Genomic DNA, 17,687 nt, shown 5'->3' with positions numbered 1-17,687 from the left:
TTACCACAAAAACTAGCATTAAACTGTACGTTGACTAAGAATCTTTAAATAATCCTATGTTGAGATCAGAGCCTCCCAGCTATCATCGACGGTCAAGATCAGAGCTTTTCCGTCGTCAGCTAGCCGGAGTGCCATGGTATCTGGTACGACGCCGTTCTGGTGGTTCCCGCAGTCGTTTTCGTGGTTTACTTAGCGTTCCACGCCAAGAAGAACGTCATCAAGCTCTCCAATGGAAGATCATACATCATGATTTCCTATTATGCCCTTGTGTGGGTCGCAAGCCTTCTCAACCTCGCCTGGTGCGCTCGTCAGGTTCGTGGGTTTTCAAATTTTGAAGGTTTTGCGTTGTGGGTTTGTACAGTTTTGTGCTTCGAGTACGATTTGGTGTTTGATTTTTCGATGCAGGCATGGCAGTGCTCAGGTGGGAATGTTTACGGGTTTTGCAATGCTGGGATTGGAAATTAGCTTGGTGGGTTTCTTGCTCCAGGGGAATTATGCAAGTGGGGTTGAAGCTTTAGCTCATACTTTCCTTGTTTCTGGGATTGTTGTTGGTGTCGATACATTGATCAATGTAATCACTAATCACTAATCAGTGTAATCGCCCTTTCGTTACATTGACGAAGAATCAACCATTTCGATTTCAGTTTTCCTGGTATATGAAATGCAATTTCTGTTACTTAATAGTGTGCTAGAATTTCGTTGCGAAATCCATTTTGTTACCTTTGAGCATATAGATGTTATGTCTGTAGAGGCAGAGTAAGCAATTGACCGATCACCTGCTGCTTCGGCCACTGTCAAAGCCTAGTGCTTTTCTTTTAGCACATCGAAGAAGTCTAGCGTTTGGTGCTTTTCTTCTAGCACATAATCGGTTTTGATCAATGAACAAGTCTAGCGTTTGGTTGTTTTAGCATGACATTGAGAATTCTTGTTGATAAATGTTTCGCGACAATTGTTTTTGTAATTGTATACATTCGGGTTTTTTCTACATCGTCATAATGTTTCACAACAATTGTTTTCGTTGCAAAATTCATTTTCAGGTAATCTATGTATTCGGGTTTGGGGTACCCCTGTTCATCGTTGGCATCGGAAGTACATTTGGAGTGAAGTGGGGCTTGTGGCACATCCACAAATTATTGCTTACTGCACTTTATGGATTCATATTGTTTGTGCATTTCTCAAAATCGACAGAGAAGTTACCTCGTGAGTACATTTCTAATTCCGCTTTTACTGCCTTTGCCGGAATTTTATAAATCTAATGTGCGGTTATCTTCTAATCTTCTACAACTACATCGTCGTAATGTTTGTACTTAGTGCTCTGACATCGTTTGGTTGCGGGCTTGCTGGAATTGGACCTAGTTTCGGAATCTGGTACACAAAATTAAGTTCAAATTTAGAACTATGATACATTCATTAGCTCAAATTCTTGCAATTTCAACCTTTAATTTGTGCATATCCTGCAGGTTGTACAATTTGACAGATATATGCTACCACACACTCTATCTTCCTTCTCTGTACGTGATTTTTGTGGCCGATTTTTTCCAGGTGATCATTCTTCTCAATAATGGTTAAACAGCATTTCTGGGTTTTCAATAACTTGTGCCGTAAGTAATTATCGTGCAATTGCAAACCTACGTTGTGATGTTTACAGGAAGAAAGTTTTCTCCTGGAGAACGCGTATTACTCGGAGATGAAGGATGCTGGATTCTTTGACGCCGATTGGGATTAGTCCGTCGGACCATCGGTAACTTGTGAATGTGTAAGTTCAGCAGAAAGAAGGCTGACCTTTTGTATACTTTGTAAACAAGTTGAACAGATAAATGTTGAGTTTTGCAAGTAGGTAGAGGTTCCCATATAAATATGATTTGGGTGTTAATCGCCGTTTTGTACCTAATAGCACTCCAAAATAGTCATACTGCACTCCTTTTGATTCTCGCAATATGGAATACTATAATTGTTTCGATCCCCCAAATTTGTAAGGAGCTGCCAACTTCTCCTGAACTTTTATAACTAATCAATCTTATCTTTTAACTTTTATAATTGGGCAATTTTATCGTAAATTTTAAGGTAAATTACATAAAACTACCTCAACTATTGAGTCATTAACAGTTTCATACCTCGTATTTAAAAAGTTTCAATGTCATACCTTATCTTTGAATTTGTTGCGATGTCATACTTTTCCATCAGTTGTTTGTCAATTTCTCTGTTAAAAACTACCGTGACTTGAGGCGGGACACATTTTCTATTAAAAAAATAATAAAATAATAATTTACCTAAAAAAAAAAAAAACTTAAACACCGTCTTCCCCGCCCCCCTTTCCTGCAACCCACCCCTTTCTTCCCCCTCCCGTCTTCCCCAAACCCACCGCGCACCCATCCTCCATCTCCTTCTCTGCACCCATCCTCCATCTCCTTCTCTGCACCCATCCTCCATTCTCCGCACCCCAAACACCATCTTCCCCGACCCTTCCCTGCAACCTATATCCCATCTTCCCCAAACCCACCTCTTTCTTCCCCCTCCCGTCTTCCCCAAACCCACTGCGCACCCATCCTCCACCTCCTCGCACCCACCCTCCCACTACTCCAGACTCATCAACCTCATCGCCGCCTCCCTCTCCGGAGCTATGTCTACCTCTTTGCAACCCAAGCGCGGTTACATGGCGCCGGAGTATCAAGAACAAGGCAAGGAAAATGGGGTGGCCCCGGAGAAGAGGACAAGAATGAGGATGAGGAGGTAGAGGGTGGTCAACGGTGAGTGCTTGCAGAGGAAGGTGCAATTAGGGTTTGAGGATTTGGGTTTGGGTGTTGGATAGGAGGAGGAAGAGGAGGATGATGACGTGGGTGGAAGTGGTTTTAGATTTGGATTGCAAGGAAGGGGGGTCGGGGAAGATGGTGTTTGGGTTTTTATTTTGGGTAAATTATTATTTTAATAATATTTTACTAATTTTTTAATAGAAAATAGACCCCGCCTCAAACCACGTCAGCATTTAACAAAGGAATTGACAGACAACTAACGGAAGGTATGACATTGCAACAAATTCGAAGACAAGGTATGACATTGAAACATTTTAAAGACGAGGTATGAAACTGTTAATGACCCAATAGTTGAGGTTGTTTTATGTAATTTACCCTAAACTTTAATTTTATAATTGTAAAAATATAAAATTATCCTTAATGTGACCAACACATTTTTTTTTTTATTTTTAAATTCTTCTTCTTTCTCGCTGGTTCACTTCATACATTTTTTGTTTCACTTTTAGTGTTTAGGATTTAGGCGGGGGAATTAGCCAATTATAAAAGTCGAGAGTTCAGTTAAAACTAAAATTCAGGGAGAAACTAACCAATTATAAAAGTTCACTGGGGTATTGAGCTAAAATTAAAGTTTAGAGAGAAAAATAGCAGCTCCATACAAGTTTCGGGAAGGAAAGCTATCACGTCCCGCCCCGGGGTGGATCACTTCCCGAATCCGCTCCACCACCGTAGCACGATATTGTTCGCTTTGAGCTTACCATTCCCTCACGGTTTTGTTTTTGGGAACTCACGAGCAACTTCTCAGTGGGTCACCCATCATGGGATTGCTTTAGCCCCCTTCTCGCTTAACTTCGGAGTTCCTACGGAACCCGAAGCCAGTGAGCTCTCAAAAGGCCTCGCGCTAGGTAGGGATGAGAATATACATTTAAGGATCACTCCCCTGGGTGATGTGGGATGTTACAATCCACCCCCTTAGGGGTCCGACGTCCTCGTTGGCACACCGCGACCAGGGTTAGGCTCTGATACCAAATTGCCACATCCCGGGCTAGGACGAATCACTTTCCAGGCCCGCTCCACCACCGTAGCACGATATTGTCCGCTTTGAGCTTACCATTCCCTCACGGTTTTGTTGTTGAGAACTCACGAGCAACTTTCCAGTGGGTCACCTATCATGAGATTGCTCTAGCCCTCTTTTCACTTAACTTCAGAGTTCCTATGGAATCCGAAGCCAATGAGCTCCCAAAAGGCCTCGCGCTAGGTAGGGATGAGAATATACATTTAAGGATCACTCCCCTAGGCGATGTGGAATGTTACAAAAGTCGCAAATAATATTTTAGGGTTTATTGTTATGTTAAATAACTACGTTACTTTGAAACAAAAACGAAAATTACAGACCATCTAGAAATTTTAGGGAAATTACCAAAAATGATCAATTTTGTTAATCTTGGAAGCAAAATACGATTTTTCCCTAAATTTTTATAACTAGCCAGTTTCATCTTTTAACTTTTATAATTGGCCAATTATAAAAGTTGAACATGTGATCAGTTAAAACTAAAGTTAAGGGAGAAACTGCTAATTATAAAATTTCAAAGGTGTAATAAGCTAAATTAAAGTTTAAAGAAAAAATTGACAACTTCTTATGTATATTTTTTAAGTATAAATAGGTAGTTATTATATAAAATATAATAAATTACTTAAATCCGTATGATCTCCTTAAACTCCCACCTAAGCGCTATGCCTAACCGACCGCCCAACAAGCAACTAGCGTTTTTAAGAACATAATAGGGTGCCATTGAACCCCCATCATTGGCTCCACACTGTCTTCATTCATCTCGATGCATCCACTGTCTTCGAGATCCTCAAATCTGTTCTGCACTAACCTGTCAAAACATTAGTACGCAACAGACGCATGGGCACTGGAAGACAATGATAAAAGAAAAAGAATCGATCGGAATTGAACATTTTATTACCTAGACAAATAAAAATAAAATTTGTTTACAATTTCTTCTCCTTTTTAATATAAATTAGTAGAAAATTAGAGTACAAATTCGCTTATATTAAAAAAAAAAAAAATTGATCCTTTAATCCTTCCCTCTCACTTTCTTTTGCCAACGTACGTGACACATGAATGAGATGGTCCACACCACATTACTACATTACAAAAAGATGATGTATAAACTGATGACGAAGAAATGAATGCGGTTTGTATTTTGACAAGGGGTAAAAATAGTTAAGGACTTCATTACAAGTACATATAATTTCGTTTCCATAATATAGAACATTACGACACGGTGACATATGAACGTAAAGATAAGTTACTTTAGGTAAAAAGAGTTTAGTTTTAGCTACGGTTTTTAGAACTCAATTTTAATTTCATTTTATCTTGTAACTTCAAGTCATCACTTTGACTTGTTGACTCCCTCTTATCCTTAAAACTTATAGATCGCATTCTAAAATATATATGTGAGCCAACATTCAATAAGACTATGCCACATGTGCAATAAATTTGATTATCCGTAATTATTCAATAATCAGATAATAGTAAGTTTAAAAGAAATTGAATAGATGAAAAAACTAAAGGAAATTGATTTGTCCGGCTCACCCAAATCAAACCCATATAAGAAACTAATATATCTAATGTAATGTGTTGCGAATTTTAAGTTTTATAAAGATGAATTTCAAATTCCAAGAAATAAACTAGAATTAAAATCAAATTTTAAGAGGCAGAGTAAAATGAAGTTAAGTTTTAAAGAATAAAATAACAATTTTTGAGTTACAATAAAAAAAATTAAAATAGGTCGAAGAGATGTAATTCAAAATAAGTATAAAAAAACTGTTCATGTAACGGAAAAAAAATAAAAAGAAAACTAATGGAAATTTTTGAAAATTTTGAGTTTTAAAGATAAAGATAAAATAAAAAGTAAAGTGAATAATACTATGATTGACTTTTTAGGCCAACTCCAATAGAAGAGTCCAGAGGGTCAGAGGGCCGAAAATAGCCCGAAAACCATCTCCAACCGAGGGCTAGGCCAGAGGGCTGTGAAATTTGAGAGGGCCCTATGGAATCGGAGCGGGTTAGAGGGCTGGCCAGAGAATATAGCATTCTTGTTGGTTATAACCGATAGGAATATATTTATATTAAAAATTAAATGTATTCATGTCGGTTATAATCGACAGGATTGCTTAAAAAAAAAAATTGAATACAACGGCTAGCTGTATTCAATTTTTTTTTTAAATTCTTAAAAATTCTAATTTTTTTCCTATAAATAGCTAAACCATTCATTAAATTTAAGTTCTAATTTTTTTGGTTTTTTGGGTCAGTTATTGTTGTAATTTTTAAATTTAAGTTGTTGAATTTGAATTTAAGTTGCTGTAGTTTTAAAATTTAAATAATAAATTATGTTTGGCCCTCGGTTGGAGACAGAGGCAAATATGGTCATGTACTGTTCATTAAAATATTAATATCTTTGAGAATCTTGGAGGCCTAGAGGGCTAAAACGAGTCCTCTGGTCAGCCATCGGTTGGAGATGTTCTTAATGTAAAAATATGATTTTTCGTTTAAAATGAACAGTATCGGAAGTTTTTCGTTAAAATGAACTGCTTACTTTAATAAAAAAATCACATTTTTACACTAAAAAGTCAATCTTAATACTATTCTTTTTACATTTTATTTTATTCTTATAGTTAAAATTTAAAATTTTTAAAATTTTCCCATTAATTTTCCTAAAAGAAAAAGCACCCGCGAGCCGACACTGCACACAGAGCCACTATCACCGCACCGTCAACATCACCAAGTTTTTTCCGTTTTTATATTTTATATATTGGTTTTTGTGTTTCTAGAGATATACCCATGTTTCCTCTTTTCTCTCACACCCTCATCCCACCTCTCCTTGTCTCTCTCTCTCACTTCAGAAGTAGCTAGATTGCTTCGAGCTCCACTGTTAACTTACCACACACTACGCTCTTTCTCTTCAAAAATGGCTGCCCTTGCTTTTGCAGCTCTGCTTCTCTTAGCCATGGCTGGCCAGTCAAGTAAGAACACATTTACGTATTTTCCATGCATGCATATATCTTTTTTGGTGAAATGGGTATTTTTTCTCTGCCATATTTCCTATATTTTACTTATCTAATGAAGCCAATAAACTATTTTAGTTTTTTAAACAATGCCATTTTTCCTCGTTTGTTTCTAATTTCTAACTTGTATTTATGTTATAAGATTTCATATTTCTCTTAAAGTTTGCATTTTTGGCGTTTCAAATAAAAAGAAAAAAAGATCTGGTCTTTGGTCTTCCTACCATCTATAACCTCAACCCTTTTCATATTTTGAGTCTGATTTATTTATTTGTGGGAATTGTATTTGTGCAGGAGCAAACTGGTGTGTTTGCAAAGATGGAGACCCTGCAGCCCTGCAGAAGGCACTGGACTATGCCTGTGGAGCCGGGGCAGATTGCAACCCCATAAAACCCACCGGAGTATGCTACAACCCCAACACTGTCAAAGCTCACTGCAGCTACGCCGTCAACAGCTTTTTCCAGAAGAAGGGCCAATCCACCGGTACTTGTGACTTTTCTGGCGCTGCAACCCCTACTACCTCCGATCCTAGTAAGTCCCCCAATCCTTCTCTTTTGGGTTTAATTTTTTTAGCTTTTTGGTTGATTTTTTTGGGTATAAATTAATTAGATTAAAGATTAAAGTTTAAAGGTGGTAACTTTTTTTAATTTCTTGGTGTTTGTACAGGCTCAAATGGTTGTACTTACCCTGCCAGTGCCAGGTATGGTTAATTTGCACCAAATTTATTTATTTATTTTCAGTTTTTGAAGGGTTTTATTTTATTTGTCTATCATTTTTTTTGTTAATTACTACTGCTTGAATCTTTTGAATGTCTTCAATTTGATGCCTGACACTCCACAGTCCACAGTACTTACTCTGGATTTCAAATTTTAGGGGGCAGAAACACAATTATAAAACATAAGTAGAACTGTAGGAAAAAGCACTTTTATTAAAAGACAAAAAATATCATTTGAAGGGACAAAGAGTTACCCTACTCTTTTACCAAAAAAAAAAAGAGTTGCCCTACTCCATTTAGTAATTTGACTGTAAAAAACTCAGGTTAGTATTTTCTTCTGCTGTGTAGTTACATTCCATTAACCGAAGGAGAAATTTTTTTGTGTCGGGACACGGTTTCTTAATCTAGTGTCATAATATAATTGGTTGAATATTAAAAAAAAAAAAATTCAATCACTCATATTATGACACTTAGTGTACCGAATGGTATTTCCAGTAAATTGAAAAAAATTCTCTAACTGAAGAGCTTTCTTCTTATACATTTGACACCTTTTACTTGTTGAAGTAGGGCCTTTGGGCACCATTGTCTCATTATCGTTGAAAAAGATGCTTATTTGAACTAATAACTGTTTTTATTTTAATATACTCAACATAAAAATGATTTCCTCGCTCTTTTTTCCTTCTTGTTCTCTCTTGATGTTTCGTTTGCTTTTATTTTCGTTTGCTTTATTCATTCGAAGGCTTAAAATGGATAGAAGAGTGCATAGGAAGAATAATGATGTGGACGTGCGAAAATCATTTCCCTTTCATTATACTCCATAATTATAAACCAACACCCTCCTTTTTCTTTTTGCTTTGTTCAGTCTAATTGAGCTCGTTTTACGGTTTGACTAGGATTGTAAGTTGCACCATGATTCATGACTCATTGCCCATTTTTTGGTACTGGAGCTCAGTAAAATTTCCCAAATAATTGGGTATCCAATGCTTTTTTTTTTAATCTTGTTGAAAATAAAAAATAACATTAAAAAGGGTAAAAAAAAGTTGGTGCTGAATTACCATCTTGCCCATGGCAAACAAAGACATTGCCTTTTTGGCTTCAGGCGCCGTGCACTGCATTTTTCACATTATGCAATACATGGTCTGTGACCAGAGTCAAAATTCAAAAGTTGTGGCCACAAACATCTGTGGTAAAAGAGCTTTTGTCCTCGTATATGCTTTTTTGGGATGCTCAGTGTTTTGGAGATTTGAGCCTGCTTTTTTCAAGTTTTGTATTCTCGACGGCCGTGCCTTTTTAATCCCGCTCCACCATGGTTTAAATTTGCCTGAGCTTAAGGATGCGGCGTCTCGGACTAATAATGCAATATCATGTGTTTTATCTTTTCTAGAAAAGAAATTAGAAACAATTGTGCATGAGTTTATGAATCTTATCCGTGACACTTGCATGGCCGTTTGGAGCGCCAATAGAAATACAATGCCGTATGTTTTAACTTTCTCACGTGGCATTGTGTTATTGGTGGCATTGCGGATGGCGCATGTATTATTGTTCCTTGTCTCTCTCCTTTTGCTTTAAATTTTCCCACGTTTATGATTGTCTACATTTGATGCATCTCATTCAACTGTAAAATAATTCAAACATTTTTAATTAGTACTTCCGATAATTTTTTTAATTCAAAAGCTTTCCGGAAATACCTTTGATGCTAATGTACTTTAACTACTTTTGTTTAAAAGTAGTGCTGAGCTCCCTCCTCTCATACATTAGTGGATTTGGACGCAGTATGCAGATGGGGCGTACCGTATTTAATATTAGTGATTAATTAATAATTTTCCCCTCTCAAACAATGTTTAGGAGAAATATTTCAATGGGCCGGGAAAACAGTATGGTACATCAAGTGTCATAACACAAGTGGAGGGAAAGTTATTTTTTTTCGTAAGTATCCAACCACTTGTATTGTAATACTGTGTGTTGGGGCTGTGTTCTTGGCATATTGAAAAATCTCTCCTAAACAAAGTACTTAATGGAATAGGAAATCAATAGCCTTTGAATCCGCAGTAAGTGACTGATCTTCAATGGAGAATCACATTTTGCTGAAACGGCGTATGTTTATGTGAAAATCTCAAGTGAGTCATAGTTTTCTTCATAAAAATGAACATAGGGACTCAGTGACGTCGAAGCAACATACCACTTGGGTCGCACATGCCTAAATATGATCCGAAAAAATATTATGTTTTCTTGGGTCGTGACAGTGCAGCATGGCATAAAATGTTCATTATCTTCGTCATCGGATGCAACTTTGAATAGTAATTCATATCTGTGAACGAGTTTCTGGATGAAGATCAAAGCTTGCTTTACCGGCATCTCTCTTAAGGTTGACTGCTTTTGCAATATCATGCATGTTCCTTTACACCCCATTTCATATGATGGAGATTATCCATCCCGAAGAGTGGTTTGTAGGATCTCCGATGAGCTTTATGCTGCGCGGTCTCTGTTCAGGCACTGCATAAGCATATGGCATCGTAAATTTTCATGTAAAATTGTTACATGTTTATCTTCCGTGAGTTTTATTTCATATTCTCTCATTCTGTATGCTTCACATGATCATGTGCGTGCAGCTTCGATGTTGGCATTTCTATTTGTTGTGTTTGGTCTGTTAAATATTGCTTTACTTTCTCCTTCAGCTCCTCAGGCACAACTCCGACAACACCATCTACTGGAACCGGCACAACCCCAAGCACCGGAACTACCCCAACCACCGGAACAACCCCGACCACCAGCACAACACCCACAACTGGCACAACACCTACAGGCACCACCCCATACACGTCAACTCCTGGAGTACTAGGAGGCATTGGCACGGGAGTAGGGCCATCCGGAGCTGGCATCACCACGGACGACAGCGGTGTGATTAGACCTGTTGACACTACTAGCTTGTTTTCTTCTCTCCTAACCCTATTCTTCTCAGGCTTGATGCTTTTGTGGGACTGAAAAGGAATTTAGTGGACGTGAGGAGGAGGTGGAGGCATCCAAATATGGGCCTCAGTACAGACTTAGGACAAAAGATTCAGAAAGCTACATACACATATATATACATACATATATATATGTGTGTGCGCGCGTGTGTGCATGATTACTTTTGTAGTGTGGTTACAGCCTGAACACGTAGAAATGGAACTTGACTTCAACTAGGAAGTCCCAATGCAACTATATTTGGATGCCTTCAACCTTAATGCTGAATCAAGTGGATGGAAACAAAATTCATTTGGGCAGGGCTTCGAATTTGGCCTTGATTCGTGGTTGTGGGCAATATTTATCGTTGGAGTGGGTCGGATTCACTTCCTACAACTCGTTTTCCATGATGGTTGTGCGCTCCTCGACTTACCCGCGGCTGAGCCGCCTTACTAGGCCACGCCTGTGGCGTCTTTTCGATGCGGGCAACATATTGTCTAGCAGTGGTGTTGCCCTTGATAGGAAGACGAGCTGATTTGTGGTTCTATTCTTGGATTAAATAGTTTTATTGTTTTGTGGTTGCTTGGACAACTTGTTGCGGCCTTCTTGTTTTAGCAATGGTTGTTGTGACCTCGCTTGTTTGAGCGACGGCTTTGTGTGGACATTGAGTACCAAATTTGATGTCTCTTATCGTCTTTGCATTAGATTTGATCACTGGAGAATATGTACCTAATACGGCATCATCGGGTATTGTTCAGTTCTTCTCTCTTGTATTGTTTGGTTCTTATGAATCAAGTCACTCTGCCGTTGCTCTTCAAAACAAAATTCATTTGTTTTAATTTTATTAAGTATACATACGAATGTACGTACTTAAATTTATAAGATGATGTATCGTTAATGGATCATAAGGTATTTGTTGATATTGGCGATACTTTGGATGAACTTGGTTGCGTAAAGAGCAGCTAACCTCCATTATATTGAGGTCTCAATCTTAGTAAGAGAGCAACACAATTTTTATCAAATTTAAGGGCGGAGTATTTTTGGAGCTGTATAATTTTCATCAAATCACACACAGATTTTAACCGTTGCAACTGAAATTTTAGCAGTTATAAGCGAGATTTTAGCCGTTAGATCTTTAATCAAGATACACAATAAGATACACCGAAGCATATTACAAAGGACTTTTAATTATACAAAGCAACCCAGTACAAGAGAAATAAGACTCAAAAAACACAGTTAAAACAGTTGGAACGTCATTACAGACACGCTGCAGAAAACAGAAGAGTTTCCTTACAAGTTGACAACCTATTTTACTCATCCATGTCAAGATCTTCATCCATTTCCTCAATCTTCATCTTCTTCACAGCCTGATTGGCATCACATCCGACTTCTGCCCCATCGCCGCATCCACAAGCCCTCCGTTCTTCTCAACCCTATACACCAGCCCGCTTCCGGTTGGCGCTGCATCTATGAACACGGTCGAGTTTTCATCTATTTCTTCTCGCACCAGCATCCGCGACAACTCCTTCACCACCTTCTTCTCCAGCCATCTCCTAATAGGTCTGGCACCGTAAACCTGAAAACGAAAAGAGTACTCGTTTAGTGTTTCATATCGCACAGGAGTATGCAGAGAAAAGATTTTTGGATTCGTAAAACCGATACTCACGGGATCATAACTCTCTTCCAGAATGTTATCCAACGCTGCATCGGTGAGTACCATAGCAATGCCCCTCTCGGCCAGTCGGGCTGCAACATCTTTCATTTGCAATCTGGCAACCTTCCTCAGTTGATCGCGAGAGAGAGGGTCAAATACAACAATCTCATCGAGACGGTTCAGCAGCTCAGGCCTCAAGTGCCTTCTCACCTATTCAAGAATCAAACTAGTTAAGTATTGAAAGAATGAAGCGATACGCAATCATAATTCAAATTTGGGGTAACCAAAGATGATACCTCTTGCATAACTTCATCGCGAGCAACCTGCATCGAACACTTGCCCATCAAACCAGAGAGGAGATGTTCTGCTCCCAAGTTTGAAGTCATGATGATCACTGTGTTTCTGAAATCAACTGTACGGCCTTGTCCATCGGTTAGTCTTCCATCATCCAAGACTTGCAGGAGTGTGTTGAAAACGGCGGTGTGAGCCTTCTCCATTTCATCAAACAATACAACACTGTAAGGCCTCCGCCTCACGGCCTCCGTGAGTTGCCCGCCTTCATTGTGACCAATATACCTGTAAAATATGAATGAGTCAGAATTCATTCATAATGCCGCAGCTGAGCTGACAAACATGCTCGAGCGAAGAAAACTATAAATGCAATTACCCAGGGGGAGCGTCAATTAAGCGCGAGACAGAATGTTGTTCCATATACTCGGACATGTCAATTCTGACAATCAGATTCTCGTCATCAAAAAGTTGTTCAGCAAGCGCCTTCGCAAGCTCGGTTTTACCGACACCAGTTGGGCCCAAGAAGAGGAATGAACCAGTAGGTTGTTGTGGCCTTCCTAGCCCTGCTCTTGACATTAAAACCGCCTCGGCGACAGCATCAACTGCCTGGTCTTGCCCCACTACTCTCTTATGCAACCTTTCCGCAAGTCCAATTAACCTTTCTTTGTCATTCTGGCCAAGCCGTGTGACAGGTATGCCGGTCCAACGGCTTACCACCTCTGCAATTTGTTCTGGTCCAACCGTCTCTGTCAAAATCAAGTTTTCGGCAGTACTACCTTCAAGTTTTGCGATGGTGGTTTCCACTTCCTGAATAGGGCCACAACTCAAGTCAGCAGCCCTAGCCAAATCATATCTTCTTTCGGCCTCTGCTAAAGCTACCAAGAGCTCTTCACGCTTCTGCTTAAGCTTTCGAAGCTCATCAACCCTTTTCTTCTCCTTTCTATACTTCATCACCAGTGGCTGAAGCTTGTCTCTCAGTTCATCAAGCTCTTTTCGCACCTGTGAATAAAATGGCAGGAACAACGAACATAAGAACAAAGAAAGACTTCATCAGACAAATATTCTCTAATAAGTTATGGATCAAGTAATCACCTCGACAAGACGAGCTTTGCTAGCCTTGTCCTTTTCTTTCTCAAGTGCATGAAGCTCAACTTCCAGCGGCATCCTCTTCCTTTCAAGGTTATTGATTTCTTCAGGTTGGCTGTCAAGTTGGATTCTCACATTCGCACAAGCTTCGTCAACTAGATCAATCGCCTTGTCAGGGAGATGTCGCCCTACAAAACAAAAGCAAAGAGGATAACTTCAATACCAAGTAATTTTATACAGAAGGTTAATTTCAAAATTGAAAGCTTACAAATCCCTAAACATAGAAAAGAGACCACAATTGTTAGCTATTTCTAATTTATACCTGTGATGTAACGACTCGAAAGCTGTGCAGCAACAACAAGAGTTCTGTCCAGAATCCGGACACAGTGGTGACCCTCATACCTCTCTTTCAAACCTCGAAGGATGCTAATTGTATCCGGAACACTAGGCTCCGCCACATAAACCTGCTGGAACCTTCTCTCAAATGCAGCATCCTTCTCTACACATTTTCTGTACTCCTCAAGAGTTGTTGCGCCAATGTACTGAAGTTGCCCCCGTGCGAGCATTGGCTTGAACAGGTTGGCTGCATCCATGGATCCCTCCGTCCTTCCAGCGCCAAGAACAAGGTGAATTTCATCAATAAACAGAATCACCTTCCCCTCAGCCTCTTCCACTTCCTTCACAACCACCTTTAACCGCTCCTCAAACTCCCCTCGATACTTGGCCCCCATATCCAATGCAATGAGCCTTACATCAGCCAGATTACTAGGGGCATCCCCACCAACTATCCTCTGAGCCAGCCCTTCAACCACAGCAGTCTTCCCAACTCCCGGCTCTCCAATTAGAACGGGGTTGTTCTTAGTCCTCCTCGAAAGAATCCTCACCACTCTCCTTATTTCCTCGTCACGGCCAATAACCGGGTCAAGTTTTCCAGCCTGCTCAACAAGGTCCCGTCCGTAAGTCTTCAATGCCTGAAATGTAGTATCCCCAGAAGCACTCTCCACCTTCTTCCCGCGAAGCTTTTCGACTTCAGATTTCATTCTGGCCGTGGCAATGCCGGCTTCCTTCAATAAGTCACCAATCTTAGAATCCTCAAGAAGACCAAGAATCAACTGATCAACGGCCAAGTGTGTGTCCCCTCTTGTCTTCTGCGCTGACTGCGCTCTCCTAATCACTTTGATGAGAGATGAACTGGCTAGGACTTCATCCGGCGGAGGTGACTGAGATGGGAGCTTCTTCAGGGCCTGGTTGAACACCCTCTCCACAGACTTCGCAGCGTCTACACTGCCACCGGCATTGGCAATGGCTTGGCTGAAAGTGCCACTGGGATCAGATACCAATGTGGTTGCAAGATGGAGTGGCGTGAACTGCGCATGGCCAGCATCCATGGCCAGGACATGAGCTCCAGCAATAGTCTCATTGGTCTTGTGCGTAAACTTACCAGGGTTCATTTTCCTTCACCAATTTATGATACCTAACAAGCACTGCAAACAACATGGGTGAGATAATTAAAAAAAGGGTTCTTTAGATTTAAGTCCTTGCAACTTCTAAATAAAACGCAACTTCTAAAAAAGGGTTCTTTAGATTTAAACACTAGACAAAAATCCACATATATTATAACTTCTAAATAAAACACAAATTTTAAATATGATGTCATGTTGGATAAAAGATGTCCATGAATTTGTGTTTATTTAATTTGTTTAATATATTTTTAATTTTGTGTGACCTCCTCCAATCCAAAGCCTAATAAGATCAAATATATACGGACATATATTCTACATTTATGTATACTAATACCATTAAAATAAGTAGGTAAATTAATTTTGTTACAAATTTAAAAAGTAGGCACATTAATTTTCATGTAATCATACAGTAGGTAAATTATTTTCATAAAATTAAACATACTGTTTTCAAAAAATTAATTTTCATAGTAGGTAAAATTTTTCATGTAATTATACAGTAGGTAAATTATTTTCATGAAATTAAACAGTAGATATTGTTTTAAAAAATAATAATTTTCACAGTAGGTAAACTATTTTCATGTAATTATACTATAGGTATAAAATTAAACAATGATATTGTTTTCATAAAATTAATTTTCATAGTAGATAAATTATTTTCATAAAATTAAACAATAGATATTGTTGAAAATAAACACTAAATTAGGCATATTCAAATTGAAATTTATTGTCAAAATTTTAAAAATTTCCAAATTAATTCCTCCATCTAGAACCATATTTCGTGGCTACAAGACCTTGCCAAATTCAATGCACGTGATCAATTAAAACAAAATTACAAGAACTTTCCATACTGGCCTAGATGGGGTATATTAGGGATATAAATTATTATTAGCATTCTAAAAATCTCATTCTACACTTCAAACTTTCTATTAGAAAAGAAAGATACACTTGTGAGGAGTGTATAATGAGATATTTGGAGTGTCAATAATACTTCCTTTAGGGATCTAAAAAATATAAAAACGGACGAAAAAATGAGTTTGGAGGAGGAAAGTTAAATTTTTCGGATAAAAAAATACAGTAAAAATTCAAAAATTATGTATAAGTTCCTTCAGTTTAAACAAAACTTAGAATTTTGCAATTCAAATAAAAATTAAAACTCTCCATCTGGGTTTCTTTAATTTCAACTAGAAATAAAAATATTTTATCTGGGTTCTTTTCAATTCAACCCAAGAACACAAAGAACCCTTGATCAAACCTTTCCCAATTTACGAAACTCATGAACTTCTTCAATTTTCCATCTTGGCAACACGCAATTCAAATAAAAATTAAAACTTGTTCACCGGGGTTCCTTTCAATTTGATTCAACAAATATCGAAAGGCGAAAACAGAGCGTATAAATAAAACATGCAATCATTGATCATGTCTTCCCAATTTACGAAATTCTTGAACTTCTTCAATTCTTTTTCCGAGATTGAAAAACGACAGAGACTTTACTACTTCAATTAATTCGTTCAAAACCCATATGGAAATCAACTCTAAAAACTCAAAGATTCAGAGAGAGAGAGAAGCAAGAGAAATCTTGGACGTACCTTATGAGGAGGAAGCTGAAGCTTTTCTGCAACAATGGCGGGTAAATACACAATTGCGTTTCAAGAATTTGAAATGGTATTTCTTTCGGTTGATCGAATCGTTGAGTTTTTTCTGACGGGTGATTGTGAGTGAGAATTTAAGGAGGAGAAACTCCACTGTACCGGGTACGCTGAAAAATTTGCAGTGACACATGAATGTGACGTCCACACCACGTTACTACTTTACAAAAAGATGATGTATAAGTTGATGACCAAGGAATGAATGCTGTTTGTATTTTGACAAGAGGTAAACTTAGTTAAGCACTTCGTCACAAGTACATATAGTTTTGCATCGGATAGAACGACACAGTAACATATAAGAATGTTATTAGCACTAAATTTGAGCCAACATTATATATGTGAGCCAACATTCAATAAGAATGTACGACATGTGCAATAAATTTGATTATGCGTAAACATTCAATAATCAGATAATATTAAGTTTAAAAAAAGGGAATTGTTATTAGCACTCTAAAAATCTCATTCTACACTCCAAATTTTCTATAATATGAAAGAAAAATTACACTAGTGAGGAGTGTAGAATGAGATTTTTGGAGTGCCAATAACACTTCCCTAAAAGAAATTGAAGAGATGAAAAAAAATTAGAAAGGAAATTGATTCGCTTGGCTCACCTAAATCAAACCCACACATAAGAAACTAACATATCTAAGGTAATATGTCGCGAATCAAATTGTGTCTGAGGGGGCAAAATGCAACGGATTTTGAATTTTAAAGAATAAACTAACTACTTTTGAGTTACAATGAAAATATTATAATTAAAATAGGGGTAAGTTACATTTTACCACCTCAGATTTGAGATCTATTGCAATCTCATACAACATCTTCAAAACATTTCACTTTCATACCTCAATTACTATTTTATTTCAATATAATACATCCGTTACATTTTTCATCCATTGATTCGTTAAAAGCTGACGTGACTGCCAAATTTATGCCACGTGCCAATTTTATTTATTTATTACCTTATTGAAAAATATATATATATTTGAAAACCCAAAAACCCGTAACCTTCATCCCCTGCCTCCCTCCCTCCCTGCACTTTTCATCCCTCCCTCTCCACGCATCTTCCTC

At 38.2% G+C, this 17,687-nt stretch overlaps 3 protein-coding genes across 4 annotated transcripts; 2 read left to right on the top strand and 1 right to left on the bottom strand.

The window, feature by feature from the left end:
• Positions 1-116: 116 nt before the first annotated feature.
• LOC137712401 (protein CANDIDATE G PROTEIN-COUPLED RECEPTOR 2-like) lies at positions 117-1,936 on the top strand. Of its 2 annotated transcripts, XR_015955694.1 has the most exons (6): positions 117-312; positions 406-571; positions 1,038-1,200; positions 1,312-1,368; positions 1,461-1,542; positions 1,649-1,936. XR_015955694.1 is itself a non-coding variant. In XM_088684105.1 (5 exons), the coding sequence occupies exons 1-4, from the start codon at positions 260-262 to the stop codon at positions 1,317-1,319; spliced, it is 390 nt and encodes a 129-aa protein (XP_088540231.1). In that variant the 5' UTR covers positions 117-259; the 3' UTR covers positions 1,320-1,368; positions 1,461-1,543. The 2 variants fall into 2 exon arrangements, 1 of the variants encoding a protein (XP_088540231.1); XM_088684105.1 differs by lacking the exon at positions 1,649-1,936 and having other exon boundaries at positions 1,461-1,543.
• A 4,655-nt stretch (positions 1,937-6,591) lies between these two features.
• On the top strand, positions 6,592-11,180 carry LOC137713672 (PLASMODESMATA CALLOSE-BINDING PROTEIN 1). The gene is made up of 4 exons (XM_068453003.2): positions 6,592-6,779; positions 7,113-7,349; positions 7,485-7,518; positions 10,209-11,180. Exons 1-4 carry the CDS (start codon positions 6,725-6,727, stop codon positions 10,513-10,515), a joined length of 633 nt encoding a protein of 210 aa, XP_068309104.2. The 5' UTR covers positions 6,592-6,724; the 3' UTR covers positions 10,516-11,180.
• A 465-nt stretch (positions 11,181-11,645) lies between these two features.
• LOC137712968 (chaperone protein ClpB1) lies at positions 11,646-16,767 on the bottom strand. The gene is given in 8 exon segments (XM_068452184.2): positions 11,646-11,857; positions 11,860-12,052; positions 12,143-12,340; positions 12,427-12,706; positions 12,798-13,420; positions 13,514-13,695; positions 13,830-14,991; positions 16,557-16,767. Coding segments are annotated over 7 exon segments (2,676 nt in total). The 5' UTR covers positions 14,959-14,991; positions 16,557-16,767; the 3' UTR covers positions 11,646-11,786.
• Between the last annotated feature and the right edge of the window lie 920 nt (positions 16,768-17,687).

The sequence above is a fragment of the Pyrus communis genome, chromosome 14 (genome assembly GCF_041283825.1).
Source record: "Pyrus communis isolate YQ-2024b chromosome 14, ASM4128382v1, whole genome shotgun sequence".
NCBI lineage: Eukaryota > Viridiplantae > Streptophyta > Magnoliopsida > Rosales > Rosaceae > Pyrus > Pyrus communis.
This window is presented reverse-complemented; position numbering and strand designations above follow the sequence as displayed.

Bases quoted from the DNA above. Each gene is read 5' to 3' on its own strand.
- LOC137712401 (XM_088684105.1), top strand. From the start codon at position 260: ATGCCCTTGTGTGGGTCGCAAGCCTTCTCAACCTCGCCTGGTGCGCTC. The intron at 313-405 runs GTTCGTGGGTTT...TTTTCGATGCAG, and splicing joins TCGCCTGGTGCGCTCGTCAG to GCATGGCAGTGCTCAGGTGG. The intron at 572-1,037 runs GTAATCACTAAT...ATTCATTTTCAG, and splicing joins GTGTCGATACATTGATCAAT to GTAATCTATGTATTCGGGTT.
- LOC137713672 (XM_068453003.2), top strand. From the start codon at position 6,725: ATGGCTGCCCTTGCTTTTGCAGCTCTGCTTCTCTTAGCCATGGCTGGC. The intron at 6,780-7,112 runs GTAAGAACACAT...GTATTTGTGCAG, and splicing joins AGCCATGGCTGGCCAGTCAA to GAGCAAACTGGTGTGTTTGC. The intron at 7,519-10,208 runs GTATGGTTAATT...TTTCTCCTTCAG, and splicing joins ACTTACCCTGCCAGTGCCAG to CTCCTCAGGCACAACTCCGA.